Source organism: Nicotiana sylvestris, chromosome 7 (genome assembly GCF_000393655.2).
Source record: "Nicotiana sylvestris chromosome 7, ASM39365v2, whole genome shotgun sequence".
Lineage (NCBI taxonomy): Eukaryota > Viridiplantae > Streptophyta > Magnoliopsida > Solanales > Solanaceae > Nicotiana > Nicotiana sylvestris.
The window spans coordinates 39,623,077-39,645,317 of NC_091063.1; the positions used below are offsets into that span (position 1 = coordinate 39,623,077).

Genomic DNA, 22,241 nt, shown 5'->3' on the forward strand with positions numbered 1-22,241 from the left:
AATCCGTTAAAGATTCATGAAGGCTGCTACCATTTAAAAGTGTCCTGTTTTCTTCCATCTTGACACCTTTACTTTGAAGATTCATGAAGGTTGCTACCATTATGTCTATTGTTTTGCTTCTTTCTTTCAGGTGATTTTTGGGAGGGATTCCACAAATGCCTCCCCGATCTCCATACATGCATCTCGAACAAATTTTATCGCTGGAACATGTGTGTTGTTGTCTTCTTGGGTAAAATTTACTATACAAATTATCCTAACATCCTGTATTGGTTACTCTTTTTGAATGCAGTTACATTCACTTTTGCGCCTGCTTTTTGGATGCTCCTCTACTTGGAAAATGTTGCGGCGACATGAGGTTAGCGTATTTGATGAAAAATCTAAATTCCAATTGCTTTTTGCAACTTAACTAAATACTTACTTCTGTACATTGGGTGACATAGCTATCTTAGGTATTAAAACCAACCAGCTTTTTGAAAGACAAACAAATATCACGGCAGAATTTTTTCCTTGGCATTAAGAATCAAAAGTACACATGATCAAAGAAGTATACCACGTTAACCATCATTTTTGGTGCAAGACACTGGATGAAATTTTCTTTTTACTCCTCCACTTCTTTACTGCACATTTTAAAATTAATTCAAATACCAAAAAATAACTTTTATCTAATAGCATTAATCCTATATCCAAGAAAGGTAGAAAGTTTAGAGATATGGTAAAGTCTTTCTCCAATAAGTCTTCTGTTTGTTGGCGAAATGAACTTTGGATGCTTGTATAAAAAAATAAAAAATTTAACTTTGGATGCCAATTGAATAGAAAATCTATAAATATGTTGGAACCAAATTTTGTGCAAAAGGCTTTCTTAGTTCCTCCAAGTCTATAGGGGCAAAACGAACAATCTTGGCTATATGCAGAAAGGCCTTCTTAGTCCATATTTCACATCAGAACATAAGGAATGGAACCAAAGACATAGTCTGATTGGCTATGTGCTAACCTTTACATAGCCTACTTGGTTTTGTTAAAGCAAGCTTAACCGAATTACATTAGTGATGTTCTTTACAGAACATTGCATTTGCTGTCTTTCACTCTTTTTTGGCTTTCGTCGGTTCAAAAACACTTCAACATGTCAGATTTGTTTTGATGTTCTGTTTTCTTTTGCTTTTGTGGCCACGCTTAAATCACCAATGATTTAAATTGGTCTTTCTTGGCATAAATTTACATGTTTAAGCTACAAAGTTTATCGTGACTGCTTTTCTGTTTCAATTATTCTCTGTTTCATATATGTTGCGACTATTAAACATGTACTTTTTTATGTTGCTTACCTGAAATTTTACCATGTTGTGTATTTCAATTGTTCGCTTCTACAAGCATGTAATCTTGGGTCCGGAATCCAATTGTGGTTCTTTTGGACTCAAAATACATAAATAGGTAGGAAAAAAAAGGTAACATTTTTATGTATAGCGCCACAATACTTGGCGCTATACAGTAACGTTAACTGTGTCGTTACTGTATAGCGCCAAGTATTGTGGCGCTATACTAAAAAAGCTGACACGCCCAGGTATAGCGCTACAATACCTGGCGCTATACATAGGTTTTATATATAGCGCCTGGTATTTTGGCGCTATACTCCTTTTTTCTGGCCCCACCAACAATTCCTGACTTCAATAATTCAAAAGCATATAGTGCCAACTTTTTGGGCGCTATATATATATATATAAAAAAATTCCCGGCTAGCCATTTCCTATATAAAGAGGTTAGGATTGTATAGAAATTCATTCAAAAAAAATTTTAACTCTTGTTGAAACGTTTATTGTTGTTAAATTCTCCAACATTTTTTTATTATGTCTGAAGAGCGTAGAATAAGAGTATCATTATATTGGGGGGCGAGGTTGTGATGGAGAATAACTCCGTGGGCTACAGTTTACCTTCTCAGTGTCATGTTAAATTGCCACTTACAATAGAGTACGATAAATTGATATCGTTGTTATGCAAAAAAATGAGTGTGAGGAAACGTTCAATGATACTTAAAGTAACTGGAAGATATCCGTATTTAGTCACTCCACAAGGGGTTGCTTTTTACTCGGAGTTTAACATCGACGATGATGAAATTTTAAGTGATTTTCTGAGGACTCCGGACGAATGCCGGAAATTTCTTGTAATCACAATGTTGGAGATGTACGTGAAGGTTGAAGTCGTTCCAAAAAACGAGGTTGTGCGTAGTAGAGATAACCCCCAGTCATCGGGTGGTTATTCTGGAGCAGTTTTTGCCGGACAGGTTCCGGATGAAAGAGTTTTCCTTGATTTAAACTTATCACCGCCAGCGAATGAGCAGCGAAAAAATAATTTATACCCTGCTTTCCATAATTCACAAGACGAGTGGTAAACTTCAATTTTCATTTGTGTTAATTATGTATATTTTTGGCGTATTGAATTTGTATTAACGCTCATATATTTAATAGGGGATATCGGTCGGATATGAATTTTACAAGTGGCCCATCCGATAGTCATCACCTAATTGCAAACGTCCATCATGGAATTTCATCACATTACGACTTGTAAGTGAAGTGATATAGCCATATGGAAAGCATTTATTAATTTAGTAGCTTATATTTTTGTTGGTTGTGCAGTGAAAACGAGCAAGTTGAACCACCCATACTCACTCAATTGACTGAAAACGATGTATTACATCGGGATCTGACAGATGCACAGAGTGAGGAACAGAACAGTGATTACGATAACAATGCCGATGAATCCGGAGACAAGACACTCTTTTTTCCTGAGGATGATGATGAGTAGGATGAGGAGGAAGGACCTGATTTGAAGAGAGACCCCCCTAGACGAAGAGTGTACGAGTCTGAAGTGTCGTTTCATTCAAGTGAGATTCCTTACATTGATAACTTGCCAACCGTGCCGGATGTGGAAGCTCTCACAAGGGATTTTGATGAAATCCGGACAGCAATGTGGGATGAGTCTAGACCAACGGTGCTTGCAAAGGGGATGTTTTTTCCTGATAAAGCGCGCTTAAGCAGGGCTTGTAAAATGCACAACGTAAAAGAGTGTCGTGAGATGCAGGTATGGGTGTCAAGGCTCGATATTTTGAGGACTAGTGACACCAAACTATCATTAATAATGATGTGTTTTTATTATAATTTAAATTCATATTTTTTAATAACTTAATTGTACAAATTTATATATATATATATATATATATATATATATATATATATAGGTTCCGGGCTCGATATTTTGAGGCCCAATGGCACCAAACTATCATTAATAATTATGTGTTTTTTTTATAATTTAAATTCATATTTTTAATAACTTAATTGTATAAATTATATATATATATATATATATATATATATATATATATATATATAGGTTCCGGGCTCAATATTTTGAGGCCCAATGACACCAAACTATCATTAATAATTATGTGTCTTTTTATAGTTTAAATTCATATTTTTAATAACTTAATTGTACAAATTATTAATTATTTGCGTTGATACAATTATTGAATTAATTGTACAAAGTTTGCATTTTCAACAACCAGTATAAGATCTTAAACAAAAGGAATTCTAAGCTAAAATACTACACATTATTACGCTACAAGGCTCTAAATTTTACTACGCTAAAAGGGTCTACGTTTTACTACGCTAAAAAGGTCTAGATTTTACTACGCTAAAAAATAATCTAAACTAAACATAAACAACAAATAAATTTAATTGCAAATAAAACACAAAACGGCATGAAAACACATATATATAAATCAGGATATTAACAAAAAAAATTATTTTACAAATTTATATTTTTTTAGAAAACACTAATATTAAATCCGGATAAATTTAACATGCTAGTTTCGAAAAAAACACAAACCGAGATAGAACACATACAAATCAAATAATATGCATTATTATAAATGTTTCAACTTAAAATAAATCGAAATACCTCGATTTAGAATTTTTGGAAAGCAAAAAGATTGAAATTTTGACTCCGGATGTGTGAATCAACAATAACACGAAGCTCTACTCGAATGTGGAACCTACGTTCTTCAAGTTTTATGTGTCGGGGGGACCCAATTTTTTTTTTTTAAAAGGAGGGCAGAAGCGGGTATGGGGTGGGGGACCAAGAAGAGAGGAGAGGTTAAAAAAATGGAGGAAGAAACGATGAAGAAGACGGAAGGAATTTAAAAAACGTATGTATAGCGCCAGGTATTGTGGCGCTATACCTGTGTCGTGTCAGCTTTTACAGTATAGCGCCACAATACCTGGCGTTATACATTAACGGTGTTGTTACCGTTAATGTATAGTGCCAGGTATTGTGGCGCTATACATAAAAATGTAACTTTTTTTACCACCTATTTGTGTACTTTGAGTCCAAAAGAACCACATTTTGGTTCCGGACTCTTTAATCTTCGTTGTAACCTTTTAATTTATAACACATTTATTTGTTTGCAGATATTTTTGGCGAAGAACTAATAGGAAAAGGACCAGAAAGAAGACCAAAGACCGCATATGTAAATAGTTGTATCATACATGTTGTAACTGTTGTGGCACTTTAGGCATCCCTTAATGTGATGCTCTCGTGAATGCAAATAATGTATATTTTGTTCAAAATATATGTAAATTAAGTGTGTACCACTTAGCATAAAATATTATCTACTAGATTCCATACTTACATCATTAACTTTTATTATATTTAAAATTACATAGCACGCAGAGTTAAATAACGTTGAGCCCGTGCCAGCCCGGGCTGCACAACCTAGTATATTATAAGAGAAAGGTTTCGACATGGCTGCTTAAAAGTCATTAAATTTTGTTTGAGGGCGTTTTGGTCATTTTAGCTCTTAACTCTTGTGGGTATACTTACGTGTCTAATCTAAAAATATAGTATCACTACGATACGTGGCATTATCTTCTTCTTCTTCCCTTTCTTCATCTCTCTGGAGTCTGCCTCATCTCAATTCTCTTTCTCACGTTGGAGCTGCTTGAATAAAGAACTTGGAGTTGCAGAAATTTAACACGGTAACATGAGAACCAAATATATATATGCACACAAACAAAAGGACAAGTCATGGATTGGTTCACCTAGCACAGTGTTGAATTTTGAAAATTTTAGTTAGTGCGAAGCTGACCAGTTGCTCTGTATCTTGCATCCTTCTTTTTAAGTAATATATTGATGCAATCGTCTTTTAGGAAAGTGACCCTTTCTTCTCTCATCTTCCCATTCTGCAGCTAGGTTTCAACTTGTATAGCTAGCTAGGCTTCATAATACACAGAGGCTAACTAGAGAGCAAAGAGAACTAATTAAGCTGGAATGACGGTGGAAGAGTCAGCTCAGCTGGCCGACCAGAATAAAAGGAGTAGTGGTCCGAGGTTTAACCGCAGATCATGGATCACCTTATCAGAAAGCTGCTGCTTTAGTTGATCTTGTACGTCCCTTTTAATTTTTCTGCTCATTTTAATTTGTTTGTTCCACAATTATAAGCCACATGCAGGCCTCTGAAATTATGGAAAGCTATCTTGATGGTATTTAGTTTGGTTTAAAGCAACATTTTAAGTGAATTCAGTCAATAAATCAAGAAATTGTCTGAACAATTTAGAGGGGGAAATCAGAGAAATCAGGGAGAGAGAGTTCATTCTATCTTATAAACTCCAAAAGCTGCCTAGCAATTACGGAGATGTCTCCCTTTATTTGAGCTGGAGTTGGTTACAGTAACCTAACTTCTTATCACTGAATCTATTGTATTTTTTTGTAATTATTGGTTCAAAATTTTAGTAATTTTTTACATATATTTATGCTTCGTGGGATAATTACTGGGTATAACTAAACCATTATTGCATCATTGCATCCGCCTACGCTTCATGGTGCAGCTTGTGGGTTAAGTTAGGTTCAAGCAGAGGTGGAGCTAAGGGGGACAACTGTATATGCAAGGCCAATTATTGTTCGTATATAAATAATAGATTGAATCCCCTCGGCTTCTTTCTGTATTTACGCCCTTACATTTTGAATTCCCTTAGTGAAAATCCTGGCTCCGCCACTGGGTTCAAAGTCCACTTTACTAAAAAAATTGATGTTTTCTGTTTAGCAATGTTTGGTGAGCAATTAATTCTGCAAGTTACACCTGCAGGGTGAAGATGGCGTTGGTCTACCGAAGGAAATTCTTGAGGGATCGAGCTTTGAGAAGGCAGCACCATTGTACTTCATGTTTACTGATTTTCACTTAGTGATTGGGACATTTAATTCCCTTGCACTAGTCATTCTAAACTTCCTTGAGGTTTGTAAAGCTCTCTTACTGCCCTATCCCTGCTTCAAATTTTCTTTTTTTCCTGGTGTGTTGACTTCCCACTTGTTCTTAGAACTGACAGTCTTAGTTTCATTGTTTTCCTGTTTCTCTTTGCTCAGAGACCACTGTGGTGTTTTAAGCATTTAGCTGAGTCTTGTATTAACAGAGACTACTATTATCTAGGAGACTTCCATACTCGACTCGTACCGAGTCTCTTATATATGAGTTAAGGTTTGTAAGCTGGTTTATTTGTTATACTTGGAGTCTTTGATATCTAAAGCTAGAAGCTAATCTTTTAAACAGAACGAATGGATGGTTCTGAATATTTCCTAATCTATGGAAAATTTTATTGATTTGACTGTCGTAAAGTTGGATTTTTTTAAGAGCTATTCTCAATTAGGAGTAGTTGCTGCCTCCTAGTGTCGAGGCATGATGTATGAGATCTTATTTTTTGCTGCATGGAAACTGAAATCACTTTGCTATAGGAAGCTCGAAAATGTGAAACAAAGACTTCACTTCATACTTAAAGCCATGGCTCAATTATCATTACATGAGAAGTAAAGGCTGTTCTATGATGGCACCATGAGCTTCTTCTTTTTTTTCCATTCTTGTTCCTGTTGCTTACTGGTTTCCCAGAGAAGTTAGACGAGGAAAAGTAATTGGTTCATTACTAAGTATATAATAGGGGCCTACTCTAGATGCATATAGTACTACAGCTATGTGCTTTGATCACGCCCAACTATACCTTATAAAAGGACAATGCGGACGTTGCAAATATAACCTGAGTATTTATGCCCAGAGTCGAATCCACAGAGAATTAACCTATCAATTACTTTCGTTGGACTTACTAAATTCTTTAGAATCAACTTCCCCAAACGTTGTGAATAACAGTTGATGATATATTTAATAACTAAGATTGAAAGTCAATAAACAGTTGTAAACTAAATATGCTTAAGTTGTGAACAATAATGAGAAGGTTCTAAGGTAGTGATTTCCCCTATTGATGGAATCCCTTCTGTTTATGTTTCATATAGATTTACCAACACATCTCTATCAATCATGAACACTCTTTTTACCGTGAATCTCTCTCGAGTAATCACGATAATTTACTAGACGCACTTTCCTGAGATACGCTAGCTGGCTTTGTTTATTACAGTTCACTTTAGATTGCACCCAAGACTTCGTTATCCCTAATCCCGCCTTTAAACCCGCAGTTATAGATCCCTCTTATACTTTAGGAGTGATGTTGTTCAACAATTACCTAAATATGCACTCTCTCCCGATGCATACTAAATAGGCACAGCTAATTGAGGATCCTGTCAATTAACTACCACAAACACATAGTTGAACAAATAGAGATTAAACTGGCAAACTATATTAACATAATCGAGAAGTTCATCCTTCAATAGGTTCCATCAAAACCCTAGACAAAGGATTTAGCTACTCATGACAATGGGTAAATAAACTATGAAAATATTCATTATCAAAATTGCAAGAAAAATAAAGAGAAGAAGAAAAATATGATGTTTTGGGTGATCTCTCACACTTGTTTTTCTTGCCAAAGTACTCTCTAAAACATTACATGCCTCCCTTGGGCGAGTTCTATTGTTTATAGGGTTTTGGGCTAAAAATCTCGTGTTTTGCACTTCAGTCCCTCAATTTTCCGCTTCCTATCGCGGTCCTACTGTGGTTACGCCAGGACCGCGGCCAACTAGCCTCTCAGAATCCGCAACAGCCTTCTGCCGTGGTCCGACCGCGGTTACGCCGGGACCGCGGCAGTCCATCTCCAGTTCTGGTTTTGCTGCCTTCGCGTGGTGCACTTAGCGGATATTGTACGATTGGCCTCTTTTTCTCTGTAATTGATCCCAAAAGTACTCCATAGACTTCTTTTATTGTATATAGCTTGCAAAGCATGAAAAACACTAATCAGAGCATTTTGTTGTCACTTTTTACCATAAAAACTATACAAGAAGGTGGTTCTTTAGGGCCTAATTATAGTCCAATTCACCTATTATCAACACCCCACACTTAAATCTTTGCTCGTCCTCGAGCAAGTTGAACCACACTTCTAGGCCTAATCGTTCGATGCATTACCCAGTTTATGTCACACCCGCCATTATGAAAGAACAATCTAAGCAGTGCAACAACCACACCTCAGATGACGACTCTAATGCCATGCCACACTCGTGCTTACTCTAGTTACTCTAAACAGAGGTGAAAACTTGCTTTTTCTTCCTGAGTCACATGCCCTCACATCACATTTCTGAGAGAAGTTCCACACACATAAAATCAAGCAACAAGGAACTATAGATAGAACGAATCCACTCACTCTCAGCAAAGAACATTCACATGCCACACAGATACACCATACGCTTGCCCTTAGTGTAATACTCTACTAATTGAGTTGTTCAGTCCAAGATCAAGAGGTCTTTATTTGGTTATAATGTAGGCTAAGGGAAGGGTAGGATATATTTGGATATAGTGACTAACCTCCCTAAGCACTTTTAATACAATCGTTCCCTTTATTCCAATTTCCATGTTCGACCCAATCATTCTTCCACACTTGTTTCATAGGCTACCCCCACTTTTCTTTAGGTGCAACTGGCCTCTTTTTTTTAATAGACATTGCACCATTCAAGTATTTTCCTGATTTTCCTTTTCCCACTCCATTACTACCCCACACTTTGAATTTTATATGCTCTTTAACGATTCAAGTGCTTCTAGGAGGTACAGGTTCAAACAGTCAAACTATTCAAACACAGGGATGTAGGTTATTGTAAGGTTATCAAAGAACAAGCGTTAGGCTCGAAGGGGTTAACTATGGCAATATGTACAGGTGGATTCATAATTATATAGGCCCTCAATCATCTCTAAGGCCAAACAACTTCTATTTCGCTTTGCAAACACACAGGGCAAGTTCTAGGTATCGCATGCAAGCACGGAATACAAGTATTATCTCACACACACTTGGCATGTAACTCATTCCGAATTAGTTTGTCAACACACTCACGTGAGCGTTCAAGAAAGACAAGGTGTGCAGAATTAAGGCATAAAATTACGAGTCTACAAACGAGCCTAGACGTCGCACCCTTAAGTTCGTTTTAGTTATTTGCAGGTGTGTACATTACGGGTTGCATTCTTGCCCTCACCCATCTTAGTCCAATAAAGTCCTAAGGGTCCTAAAAATATTAAAGAAAAATCTACCTAACCCGGTTCAAGAAAAGCCCTTGGAAAAGAATCGTGGTCAAAAGAAAAATCAAGGAGGAATTACTACACTACCTAAAAAGAAAAAGAAAATAAAAAAATCTAAATGGACTACTTCCCTCAAGAGTATTCTCCAAGTGGTTTGTCCTCAGGAAGAGTCTCCTACATTTATTTATTTATTTTTTTTATTTTTTTTAAACCCGACTTTGACCCTCAAGAGACCTGTCGACAAGTGTCTGTCGCTGGGCCAAGTCAGTTACTTCTAAGGTGAGTACAACCAATGATACACAACAACAAAGATACAGAACTACAACATACTCAATGTATATGTACACTAACAATACACCACTAAAGCAAGTCTCCCACCCCACACAAAAAGAATATGGCATGTCCCCATGTCATAACACAAATAAAGTGCAGAAGGGTAAGAAGACTTCCCTGAGCATCACTCGGAGTCGGAGACGGTGCTGGGATCCACATGACAAGCCCTCCCCAAAGCACGGAACCAAGCTATCATCCGGCTCTCAGACCTGGCCTGCCGCTGAGACATGGCATCCATACGCACATGCAGGCCATCCACCGAGGAGCGAAGATCTGCCACCTCTTCCTCCAAAGAATGCAACATGGGTCGGCTGGACTGTGATCTAGAGAACCCTGCCCCAGTATGGGATCGCCGAGAGGATCCGGCTCCATCATATGATCTCCTGGATGGTGCCATGGGTGTTGGGGCGTCATCCTCATCATCAAGCTCAATGGTTGTGGGTGCATCTCTGCCCACTGTGATTTTTGAAGCTCTGAATGCCGCTTTTGCGGGAAAAGCTCCATCTGTAGGATTGGAACACCATCCGGCAGACACAACCTCGTCACAAGTGAGGGGAAGTAAAACCCCTTAGATAGCAAAGGTGACTGAAGGATCATTTCATCTCCAATAATTTTCGCCACATCAAAGTCTTTCTTGGTGACGAAGCACCATACCAATAGAGCCCGTAGGTGGTTCACATCTGTCGTGTTGCCCGTGGGCAATAACCGGCTGCAAATAATGGTGAACCATCACTTAGCCTCATGTGTGAACGACTTGGAGTGAAGGGTAATGTTTTCCTGTTGCCAGATTGGTCGACCCCCTGCGCAGATTGTCTCAATCATAGTGTCCCAAGTCACCCCTTGGGCGTCGTGGTAATGATCAATGTCACCAGTGAACTGGGGCAGCTGCAAGACCTGGCGAATCTTCAGAATTGAGGCATCTACCACCCTGCCCCGCACAATCACAAACCGGCACAAATGTTCCGGGCAGTTCGCGTAGAACTCCCGGACTAATATTGGGTTTGTCGTCTCATGTTCATCAAACAAGAACTCTATCTCCCTCCGTCTGATTTCCTCATACATGTATGTTTTTTCCATACGGAGGGCAGCCCTGTCAACAGGAATCTCAGGGATAAAGCTTTTGGTGGCCTTAGCATGAAATGCGTCCTCTGCCTCCTATGACTGGGACCTGGTGGCATCATATATTGGCATTTGGGAAGTGCTTGCCGAGATCTTTCACCTTTTTCGGGCCATATTACCTGCAGACAATTCAGGGTAACAATCAGATGCATCCTAACATGTGCCAGTCGGATGGGTACTCAGACTTCGCCACCCGGTGGCATCAAACAGTTTCCTTTTGTCAATCAATGCCAGTATACCCAATTAGTAAGGTGCCCAAAGTTGACAACCTCCACTATTGCCCTCACACCACTATTAATTCTACAATTCCGCCATATAATACCCTACACAATCTCCCACATTACACTAAAACACTACCTAGGGTTTAATTGAAACTAATTTAGACTACTCATTACACTAAGTTATGTAAAAGAAAGAGAAAAGAATAGAGAAGCTTACCTTGAGGATGAATGGAAGGGATAGATTGTGGAGAGAGATGAAGAAGAAAGGAGGGGCAACAATGGGGGTTTGAGGGATAGGAGATTGTGTGAAAGAGAGAAGAGAAGAAAGAAGGGGATGGGGGAATAGTGGGGGTTATATTTATTAAAAAGGGGGGAAAAATCTGCAACTTACCTAGCCCGCGCTGGTCTGCCGCGGTCCTACCACGGTTACGCTGGGACCGCGGTAGACCTCTTTCAGAGGGGGGTATTTGACCGCGGTCCTACCGCGGTTACGCTGGGACCATGGTAGACTTATTTCAGAGGAGGTCCTTGACCGCTGTTCGACCGCAGTTACGCTGGATCCGCGGTCTGGGCGTGTTCCTGCTACTTTGTTTTTCATGAATTTATGCATTACACTTACAACACATTCGTGGGTTGCCTCCCATGTAGAGCCTTATTTAACGTCGCGGCACGACGCAGATGAGCGCATTTAAGGCTCGCTCGACCTCTGTGGTTCAGTCAGGTGTAGCTCAGACACTTCTTTTGGTTCGCTCATGCCCACATATAGTTTCAATCTCTGCCCATTGACTCTAAATGTACGAGAGTCTTTCTCTGTGGCAATCTCGACAGCACCTGAAGTGAAAACTTCGACCACTCTAAATGGTCTAGACCATCGTGACCTGAGTTTACCAGGAAATAGCCTTAATCGTAAGTTATAAAGCAACGCCATATCTCCAGGATTGAAATTTCTCTCCACAATGTTCTTGTCGTGCAACCTCTTCATTCTTTCCTTGTACAACCTTGTGCTCTCAAAAGCAAGATGTCTGAACTCGTCGAGCTCATGCAATTCTGTGATTCTCGTTGTGTCCGCAGCCTCGATGTCTAGATTCAGCTATTTCAGTGCCCATCACGCTCTATGTTCAAGTTCCACTGGCAAATGGCAGGCCTTCCCGAACACCAGCTTATATGGTGACATACCAATCGGTGTTTTAAAAGCAGTTCTATAGGCCCAGAGTGCATCATCTAACTTTTTTGCCCAATCAGTTCTTGTGGCATTCACAGTCTTGGTTAGCACACTCTTTATCTCTCTGTTGGACACTTCAACCTGCTCACTAGTTTGCGGGTGATAAGGGGTAGCCACCTTGTGGCGTACATCATACTTTGCAAGCAACTTCTCGAAAGCTCTATTACAGAAGTGAGTGCCTCTGTCACTGATAATCACTCTTGGTGTCCAAAATCTGGTGAATATGTTCTTCTTCAAAAACCCCACCACCACTCTTGCATCATTAGTGGGCAACGCTGCAGCTTCTACCCATTTGGACACGTAATCCACAGCAACAAGTATGTACTTATTGCCATAGGAGCTGACGAAAGGACCCATGAAGTCAATCCCCCAGACATCAAACACTTACACGTCTTGAATTGGGTTCATGGGCATCTCATGGCGACGGGAAATGTTCCCGGTCCGCTGACATTCATTGCAGCCCTTCACCCATTGGTGCGCATCTTTAAACACTGTTGGCCAAAAGAATCCGGCCTCAATCACTTTCGCAGCTGTCCTGACCCCTCCAAAATGTCCTCCATAAGCCGATGCGTGACAAGCCTACAAAACAGAAGATTGCTCTATCTTGGGGACACACCTCTAGATCATATTGTCAACACAAATTCTAAACAGGTAAGGCTCATCCCAATAATACATGCGGCAGTCATGATAAAACTTTTTCTTTTGTACAGATGAAAGGTCATAGGGAACTATACCGCAGGCCAGGTAATTTGTAAAATCTGCATACCATGGCGCTTTCTCAAGACTAGTGGCGAGCATCTACTCGTCTGGAAAGGTTTCCAGAATATCTTCAACCTCAACTGCATTTTTAGCTCCCTCAAGTCGTGATAGATGATCAGCGACTTGGTTCTCTGTGCCCTTACGGTCACGAATTTCAAGGTCGAATTCTTGCAGCAGCAACACCCAACGAATCAGGCGCGGCTTAGACTCCTTCTTCTCAATCAAGTACCTGAGAGCTGCATGATCAGTGTATACAATTACTTTAGAACCAATCAGATATGATCTGAACTTGTCGAAAGCAAACACCACAGCCAACATCTCCTTCTCAGTCACAGTATAGTTCAATTGGGTTCCACTCAGCGTTCTACTAGCATAGTAGATTGGATGCATCAGCTTGTCCTTCCGCTGTCCCAGCACTGCCCCCACTGCGTAGTCACTGGCATCACACATGAGTTCGAATGGTTGCTCCCAGTTGGGGGCAACAATGATAGGTGTTGTGACCAGTCTCTTTTTCAGCTCCTCGAATGCTACCCTGCAATCATCAGAAAACAAGAAAGGGTGATCTTTTTCTAACAACTTACAGAGAGGGTTGGTAATTTTTGAGAAGTCTTTTATGGATCTCTGGTAGAAACCAGCATGCCCAAGGAAGCTTCTGATTGCTTTGACTGAAGTTGGAGGAGGTAGCTTTGCTATTACATCCACTTTAGCACGATCCACCTTAATTCCTTTGCTTGACACCCGGTGCCCCAAGACTATGCCTTCTTGTACCATGAAGTGGCACTTCTCCCAATTCAGAACCAGGTTAGTCTCGATACACCGTTTCAGCACACGCGTCAGATTTATTAGGCACTCATCAAATGAATTCCCCACCACTAAGAAGTCATCCATGAACACCTCTATTATGTCCTCTACTATGTCAGTGAATATGGCCATCATGCACCATTGGAATGTGGCGGGTGCGTTGTATAGGCCAAATGGCATCCTCCAAAAGGCATAAATGCCATAAGGGCAAGTGAAAGAGATCTTCTCTTTGTCCTCCGGTGCAATGGAGATCTGGTTGTATCCTGAGTACCCGTCCAAAAAACAGAAGTGTGACCTCCCTGCCAGTCTGTCTAACATCTGATCAATGAAGGGAAGTGGGAAGTGGTCTTTCCGGGTGGCTAGATTTAGCTTTCTATAATCCATGCAAATTCTCCAGCCCGTGATTGTTCTTGTAGAGATCAATTCACTGTTATCATTCTTAACTACTGTCATGCCACCCTTTTTAGGTACACATTGAACTGGGCTAACCCAGCTGCTGTCAGAGAATGGGAAGATAATTCCCGCGTCTAACCACTTTATTACTTCCTTCTTCACCACTTCCTTCATGTTAGGGTTCAGCCTTCTTTGGTGTTCCCTGGAAGGTTTGTATCCCTCTTCCAGTAGAATTTTGTGCATACAGTAGGCGGGGCTGATCCCCTTTATGTCTTCCATGGTCCACCCAATGGCAGTTTTGCACTCCTTAAGTACCTCAAGAGTTGTTGTGCCTGCACATCTAACAAACTAGATGAGATAATAACAGGTAATGTGGAGTTAGGTCCAAGGAATTCATACCTGAGATGGTTGGGCAATGGCTTTAACTCCAGCTTTGGTGGTTCTTCGATAGATGGCTTGGCTGGAGGAGTCTCTCGATTTTCCAAGTGCAAGGGCTCAAATTCTAGAGTTCTATCCCAGAACCTTCTACCCTCTAATGCCAACACCCATTCCGTTAGTTCCTCTCCATTCACCTTATCCAAATTCATTAAACATGTAGCAAGGGGGTCCTCAATGGTTAGCATCTCATCATCAGTCTCTACGATTACATCCACGGCATCAATAAGAGAACAATTGGCGAATTCACTTAGTCGCCTCATAGATTTCTGCACATTGAATGTTATCTCCTCATCATTCAATCTCATTTTGAGCTCCCCGGTTTCACAATCAATGAGAGCTCTCCCTGTGGCCAAGAATGGTCTTCCCAAAATTATGGGAATCTCTTCATCCACTCTGCAGTCTAAGATCACAAAATCTGCAGGGAACACAAATTTCCCTACCTGAATTAGCACATCATCCAGTATACTAGAGGGTCGTTTCACTGTCCTGTCAGCCAGCTGCAACAACATAGAGGTGGGTCTAGCTCTTCCAATGCCCAACATCTTGTAAATCGCCAGGGGCATAAGATTGATGTTGGCCCCTATATCACACAGTGTTTTAGCAAAAACAAAATTACCAATAGTGCATGGAATTGTAAAGCTCCCTGGGTCAGACAGCTTTTCTGCAATTGGTTTAGTCACCACTGCACTACATGTCTGAGTAAGAGTAACTGTGGCCAAGTCTTGGAAATCAAACTTTCGGGACATCAAGTCCTTCATCATTTTTGCATACCCAGGCATCTCCTTCAAAGCTTCAATCAATGGTATGTTTACCTGGATTTGTTTCAGCATTTCGAAGAACTTCTTGTATTGTTCCTCCTTTTGGTACTTAGCCAGCCTCTGAGGGAAAGGTGCAGGAGGTCTCTTCTTCCCAATCAACTGGGACATCAACTACGGGTTCCTGGAGTGTCTCAGCTTTTTTCTCGGTCGCATTCTGAATGCTATTTTCTTCCTGGGTAGGCTGGACTGGCACCTCCATCAGTTTCGTTGACTCATCCAGCTCAATGGGCACTGGTATAAGTGTCTTAGCTTGTCTAGTTTCTCGAGCCCTCTCTTGCTCTACATCCAGATCTCTGCCATTACGTAGACTTACCGTCATCAACTACTTTGGGCCTTGATCTTTTGGATTTATCTGGGTGTCTGCAGGTAGTGTCCTATGAGGACGATTGTTCAGAGACATAGAAATTTGGCCCACCTACACTTCAATATTCTTGATTGTTGCATCATGTGCATCCACTCTCTCATTAATCTTTGCATTAGACCCAATAACCTGCTGCATCATTGCCTCAAGTCTAGCAAACCCATCTTCCAGCCTTCCACCATGCTGCTGCTGAGGAGGGTGATACCCCTGCTGCTGATTCTGATTATTATATCCATGTGGTCTTGGGTAAGGTGCCGTATTGTTAGGGGGTCTCATACCTCCCATGTTTCCATTGTTGAACTGTGGATGGACTGGCCTGTATTGTTGATTTTGCTGGCCCCAATTCTGACCACCCTGTCTCTGGCCTCCATAATTAGACACATAATTCATGTCTTCAGGGTAGTGGTGATGATCATGTTCTGCATTCCATTGGTTACTGATTGGCTGACTAATGCAAGATGCGCACAAGCCCCCAGTGGTAGTATCTACGATATGTACCTGCTGCTTCTGCCCTGACTCTTCCACCTTTTTGGTGAGTATACTCATATGTGTCAATAAGGTGGCCATATTTTCAGCCATAGAGTTGGATGGATCTAAGGGCATTGAGTGAACCACTGGAGTGATAGGTGCATTCCTGGTTGTCCATCCCGAATTTTGTTCCATCTTGTCAAGCAGACTCTGGCCTTCTCTCCATGTTTTGCTCAAAAATGTTCCACCAGTTGAAGCATCAACAATGTTCTTCACGCTATCTAACAATCCTATGTAAAACTCAGATTTGGAATACCATGGTGCGGGCATATAATCAGCATCTCTTTAAAGCGCTCCCATGTTTCATGCAGTGTCTCCATTGGTCTCTGTTTAAAACTCAAAATTTTATCAATTTGTTGAGCAATCTTATTGGGTGGGTGGAACTTGTTATGGAATTGCCTGACTAACTCATCCCAAGTTGTTATAGAATTTATGGGAAGTGAGTTTAGCCAAGTCTGGGCAGCTTATGTCATTGAGAATGGAAACAATAACAGCTTGATTGCTTCAGGAGTTACGTTGGGTTGCCTTTGGGTTTTGTAGATAGAGAGGAAGTTCTTCAACTGCTGCTGAGGATCTTCGACTTGCGACCCCGAAAATAGTCTCTTGTTCTGCAACAAGTGCAGCATGTTATTCGTAATTTGGAATAACTCAGCCTGTATCTGCGGAACTACAATGGCTGTGGACAAATTTTTAGCTGTGGGTTGTGCCCGTCATAGAGAGCAGCCTCTGGCACTATTGGTACCGCTGGGTGTTCCTCGTGATCCCCCATGACTGTTTCGAATTGTGCAGTTGTTGGTTGTTGGTATTTTTTCCGATTAGCCCGATTCAAGGCCTTGAAAACTTTCTCGGGATCTGATAATGCTTCAAATACTTCACCAGATTTCGATGAGTTTCTAGGCATGCACCTATGCAACCAAGTCAACAAACGTTAAAATTTCAATGTAAAAATTGGGTATAGAGAAAAAATGACTACAATAAGAATTTTTGTACTTCTTTCAATTGTAATTGATAACACCGTTAATTTCCCGGCAACGGCGCCAAAATTTGATCACGTCCAACTATGCCTTATAAAAGGACAATGCGGACGTTGCAAATATAACCTGAGTATTTATGCCCAGAGTCGAATCCACAGAGAATTAACCTATCAATTACTTTCGTTGGACTTACTAAATTCTTTAGAATCAACTTCCCCAAACGTTGTGAATAATAGTTGATGATATATTTAATAACTAAGATTGAAAGTCAATAAACAGTTGTAAACTAAATATGCTTAAGTTGTGAACAATAATGAGAAGGTTCTAAGGTAGTGATTTCCCCTATTGATGGAATCCCTTCTGTTTATGTTTCATATAGATTTACCAACACATCTCTATCAATCATGAACACTCTTTTTACTGTGAATCTCTCCCGAGTAATCACGATAATTTACTAGACGCACTTTCCTGAGATACGCTAGCTGGCTTTGTTTATTACAGTTCACTTTAGATTGCACCCAAGACTTCGTTATCCCTACCCGCAGTTATAGATCCCTCTTATACTTTGGGAGTGATGTTGTTCAACAATTACCTAATTATGCACTCTCTCCCGAGTTATGCATACTAAATAGGCACAGCTAATTGAGGATCCTGTCAATTAACTACCACAAACACGTAGTTGAACAAATAGAGATTAAACTGGCAAACTATATTAACATAATCAAGAAGTTCATCCTTCAATAGGTTCCATCAAAACCCTAGACAAAGGATTTAGCTACTCATGACAATGGGTAAATAAACTATGAAAATATTCATGATCAAAATTGCAAGAAAAATAAAGAGAAGAAGAAAAATATGATGTTTTGGGTGATCTCTCACACTTGTTTTTCTTGTCAAAGTACTCTCTAAAACATTACATGCCTTCCTTGGGCGAGTTCTATTGTTTAATATAAGGTTTTGGGCTAAAAATCCCGTGTTTTGCACTTCAGTCCCTCAATTTTCCGCTTCCTATCGCGGTCCTACCGCGGTTACGCCAGGACCGCGGCCAACTAGCCTCTCAGAATCCGCAACAGCCTTCTGCCGCGGTCCGACCGCGGTTACGCCAGGACCGCGGCAGTCCATCTCCAGTTCTGGTTTTGTTGTCTTCGCGTGGTGCACTCAGCGGATATTGTACGATTGGCCTCTTTTTCTCCGTAATTGATCCCAAAAGTACTCCATAGACTTCTTTTATTGTATATAGCCTGCAAAGCATGAAAAGCACTAATCAGAACATTTTGTTGTCACTTTTTACCATAAAAACTATATAAGAAGGTGGTTCTTTAGGGCCTAATTATAGTCCAATTCACCTATTATCATACTTGGCGAGGTATCTTATGAAGAAGAACTTCTATGGTGACTTATTAGGCTATAGGAGATTGGTGTAAAATGTAAAAGCATTAGCACAAGAGATCTGTGTATAGCTGGCTAGCTTACCTTATTCTTCCTGGCTTTGCTAACTTTTTCTTTCAAACTGTCTTCTGCAGGGTGTTACTCTTTTAATTCTTATGATACACATTTTATTTCCAATATCATATGAAGGCTTCCATCTCTACCGGAAAAGTCTTCTTAATAGAATGAAGGTATTTTGAACCAGACTTCCACGTTTCTCCTTATGAATCTTCATATTTTTTTCAATGTTAATCATTTCAGTTCCTCCTCGTAAATGTATCACTAGTTTGTGAAGATTAATGTTTTTTGATAACTGAGAAAACCTTGAGGGATAGTGGCGCACGGTTCGAAACTTGGTGGATACTGGGCCCGCCCCTCTACCCTTCATTTTAAATACCAAGCTTTTGCCTGCAGCAAGGTTCGAACATCAAAATCATTTTCTATTTTCCCTCTTTCTACTTTCCCTTCCAATTTGTCCACAATCAGTGGGTAAGTCTCACGTAAAAGTTCTCTGATAAACCCACGAAGTCAACTATGTGAATCCTAAGCAACTCTTGGTATTCTGCTTGCACTTTTTTTCTGTAGAAAACTGACCTATAACTGGATTTTCGATAAAGCACCTTGAGAAAAGAATTTCCAGAGGTTGGAGTTGGTGAATCAATTTTGCTTGAAACTCTCACAGAAACTATAGTTAATTTTCTTTAGTAACTTCTTTCATTTTTGGCTTACTTTTCAGGTCATTTTGCTGTTTATCTTGGTTGCAGATATTGTCGTCTACATTCTTTTCCCCGTAAACTACTATCTTCCATTTCGTATTGCACCCTATCTCAGGGTGGTGTTCTTTATTTTGAACAATAGGTACGCCATAGTAGGATTCCTATTCTTTTACTTTCCAAATTTAGTCATGATCTCTTTGACTCTTTGTTCATGTTTATGTTAATAACTTTCTTTACCCAAACTTCTCCCTCCAAGTGGTCTCACATTTTACTTTTTTAGTAGTCTTTTTTCTTTTACTCAATTATATGAAATATAATCAGAATACGATGATGATTATCATGCACAATACACAATGAGCTATGCATCTGTTATACACGAAGGTATTTGGAGAAGTGAGCTTTTAATGTTGTCTTCCAAAATATCAAGCAAATGTTATATTGTTCTACTTTAGAAAATGATAGTTTCATGAGTATGTTTTCTCATTCTCCATAATTTTTTCATTCCCACCCTTCCCCCACCCCACCGAGGAAGGAAGGAAGGTGAGCCTGATCTTCTGTGGTTCTATGAAATTACTATCCTGCAACTTTTGAAGGGAATGGAGTCTTCAAATATGATTTTGATCTCTTTGTCCTCTCTCTCTATCTCTCTCTGAGTCCATTATCCCGCTTCTACTTCTTGAATGAGCTTCAATTGTTACTTATCAAAACAAAAAGAAAAAAGAATGAGCTGTAATTGTGTAACGGATGTTTTGGACAACGGACATGCAATAAGCCTGATGAAATTGTCCGCGTATATTACATTGTATGGGTGCTAGTAATCACAAAATTTCCTCTGATAATAAGAATAAACCTCTCAGATATAGTATGCTTTACTTATAGTTACATTTAGTTGATGAAAATATGAAAGGTTCAGATGCTGATGCATCTTTGTAATCTATTATACTGTTTTTTTTATTATTTTAACAATGCATATGAAGTCAAAGATATTGATAGTACAGGAAAGACCAACCTTTTTAAATTGATCTAAATTAATTAGAGAACACGGTACATGAAGTTTCATATGGGACCCATGCATCTGCCGGTGCATCTTGGTAGGCTATTCCGCTAGTTGTTTATCATATAGCAATGCGTATGAAGTCATAATTCTTTCTTAGATGTGGTTGCTAATTTGATCTTAATTCCAACTTTTGACAATAGGGAATTATGAGATGGCTTCCTCCTTCTTGCAGGAATGCTTGGTACCTACCTTAATGTTGTGGTTAGTTATCGTTATCTTCGGGTTTAATGGTTCATTTTTGTAGTGTATAACAGACATTTTATGCAATTTGATATGATAAACTTAAGTGTTCACACCTGAATTCTTATCATCTTGCTGACCCAAGCCTTCCTCTTTTTATCTGCCCTTTGCAGGCTTTATCTACTTTATTTCTTCTATTCTCAAACTGGTTAGGGTACGCCTTTTTTAAAGACACGCGGCAGGGAGAAACCACGTTTACTTCATATGGTGCGACATTATACCAAATGTTTCTTTTGTTTACTGCATCGAACCATCCAGATGTATGGATCCCTGCATACAAGTAAGTTAGCTTATAAAACTGTCTTTGGTCTCCCTTTACTCTCTTACTCTCTATAATACCATTGAAGATTTTCTAGGACCAAAGATGAAGAGGAATCCCCAGTAATCTCACTCAAACCCAGTCCAGCTTTGCATCAGCCGGGTAGCAACCTACTGTAGGCGACCACCATTCAAGCATCAACAGTTTGTTCCTCCATCTCCATTCCCCCATTTTGATATGGTCTGCCATTTTTCTTGACAGAAACTCGAACAAGAATTTTGAGCCATGCATTTCATACATCTGTATGCCAGGGATATTGCTCCATTTGTTAGTGGCCCATCTCCTGATGTCAGAGAGAGTGGGCAATTCCTTCATATCACTGAAGCTGCCAACCAAACATCTGCTTAGTAAATCCTTATCAGAAATTTCAGGCCCTTGAACAGTAACTCGTTGACCAAAAGGGGTTTGTGCAGACGACGTCGAGGTTCCTTTTGCCTCCCACTTATCGGTTTTGAATGCTTCCATATAAGAGTGCTCCTCTGTTGGTTTGATAAAACTCTTCACAGTTGGTTTGACAAAGCTTTTCACAGCTGGAGCCACCTTATTTATGAACTTCTCTATATTTAAAGCAACATCTCTCCATCCCACATTGAATGCTACTTCTGGAAGGATTATGACAGCTCTGCATTCTCCCTGTACTGCTTCAATGCTTATATATCTGCCAAAATCATTGTATTTCTTTGTACAGAATAAATTGTAGACATGGTCTCTGGACTTCCACCTTCTGAGTTCATTCCCCTTTCGATCAGATGTTGTATGAAGAAAACTGCAAACCCACAGCATGACATTTCGATTGAGAGTCATTTTCCTCATGAAATTCTTCTTGCGTTCCACCCAGTCGTACCAAACCTCTGCACCATTTTTGACTTCAGTAATGTCAAAAGACTTCTCACTAATAATAAAATATATTCTATTAACCATAATTTAGGAAGAAAGAGAAAAAGAAGACAAAGTTTTTGAGCCAATCACCAAGACATGATTGATAAAAAAACTAAGTAACCAAAGGAAAGATCATCGGAAAGGGAGAGAAACGATATCA

The 22,241-nt window shown here is 39.8% G+C and overlaps 1 protein-coding gene and 1 non-coding gene across 4 annotated transcripts; both read left to right on the forward strand.

Annotated features, from left to right (window-relative positions):
* The first annotated feature begins 4,907 nt into the window (after nucleotides 1-4,907).
* Nucleotides 4,908-21,922, forward strand: LOC138872584 (two pore calcium channel protein 1B-like). Of its 3 annotated transcripts, XM_070150871.1 has the most exons (9): nucleotides 4,908-5,021; nucleotides 5,232-5,428; nucleotides 6,128-6,274; nucleotides 18,966-19,061; nucleotides 19,607-19,728; nucleotides 20,784-20,844; nucleotides 20,997-21,163; nucleotides 21,240-21,345; nucleotides 21,454-21,922. In XM_070150871.1, the coding sequence occupies exons 3-6, from the start codon at nucleotides 6,203-6,205 to the stop codon at nucleotides 20,791-20,793; spliced, it is 300 nt and encodes a 99-aa protein (XP_070006972.1). In that variant the 5' UTR covers nucleotides 4,908-5,021; nucleotides 5,232-5,428; nucleotides 6,128-6,202; the 3' UTR covers nucleotides 20,794-20,844; nucleotides 20,997-21,163; nucleotides 21,240-21,345; nucleotides 21,454-21,922. The 3 variants fall into 3 exon arrangements, 1 of the variants encoding a protein (XP_070006972.1); XR_011401018.1 differs by lacking the exons at nucleotides 18,966-19,061; nucleotides 19,607-19,728; nucleotides 20,784-20,844; ... (1 more) ...; nucleotides 21,240-21,345; nucleotides 21,454-21,922 and adding an exon at nucleotides 6,403-6,538; XR_011401017.1 differs by lacking the exons at nucleotides 18,966-19,061; nucleotides 19,607-19,728; nucleotides 20,784-20,844; ... (1 more) ...; nucleotides 21,240-21,345; nucleotides 21,454-21,922 and having other exon boundaries at nucleotides 6,128-6,538.
* Nucleotides 16,721-16,827, forward strand: LOC138874328 (small nucleolar RNA R71). Its single transcript, XR_011401367.1, has one exon. It is a non-coding gene; the product is annotated as a small nucleolar RNA R71 (small nucleolar RNA).
* Nucleotides 21,923-22,241: the final 319 nt, after the last annotated feature.

Bases quoted from the DNA above. Each gene is read 5' to 3' on its own strand.
- LOC138872584 (XM_070150871.1), top strand. From the start codon at position 6,203: ATGTTTACTGATTTTCACTTAGTGATTGGGACATTTAATTCCCTTGCA. The intron at 6,275-18,965 runs GTTTGTAAAGCT...TGTCTTCTGCAG, and splicing joins TCATTCTAAACTTCCTTGAG to GGTGTTACTCTTTTAATTCT. The intron at 19,062-19,606 runs GTATTTTGAACC...CTTACTTTTCAG, and splicing joins GTCTTCTTAATAGAATGAAG to GTCATTTTGCTGTTTATCTT.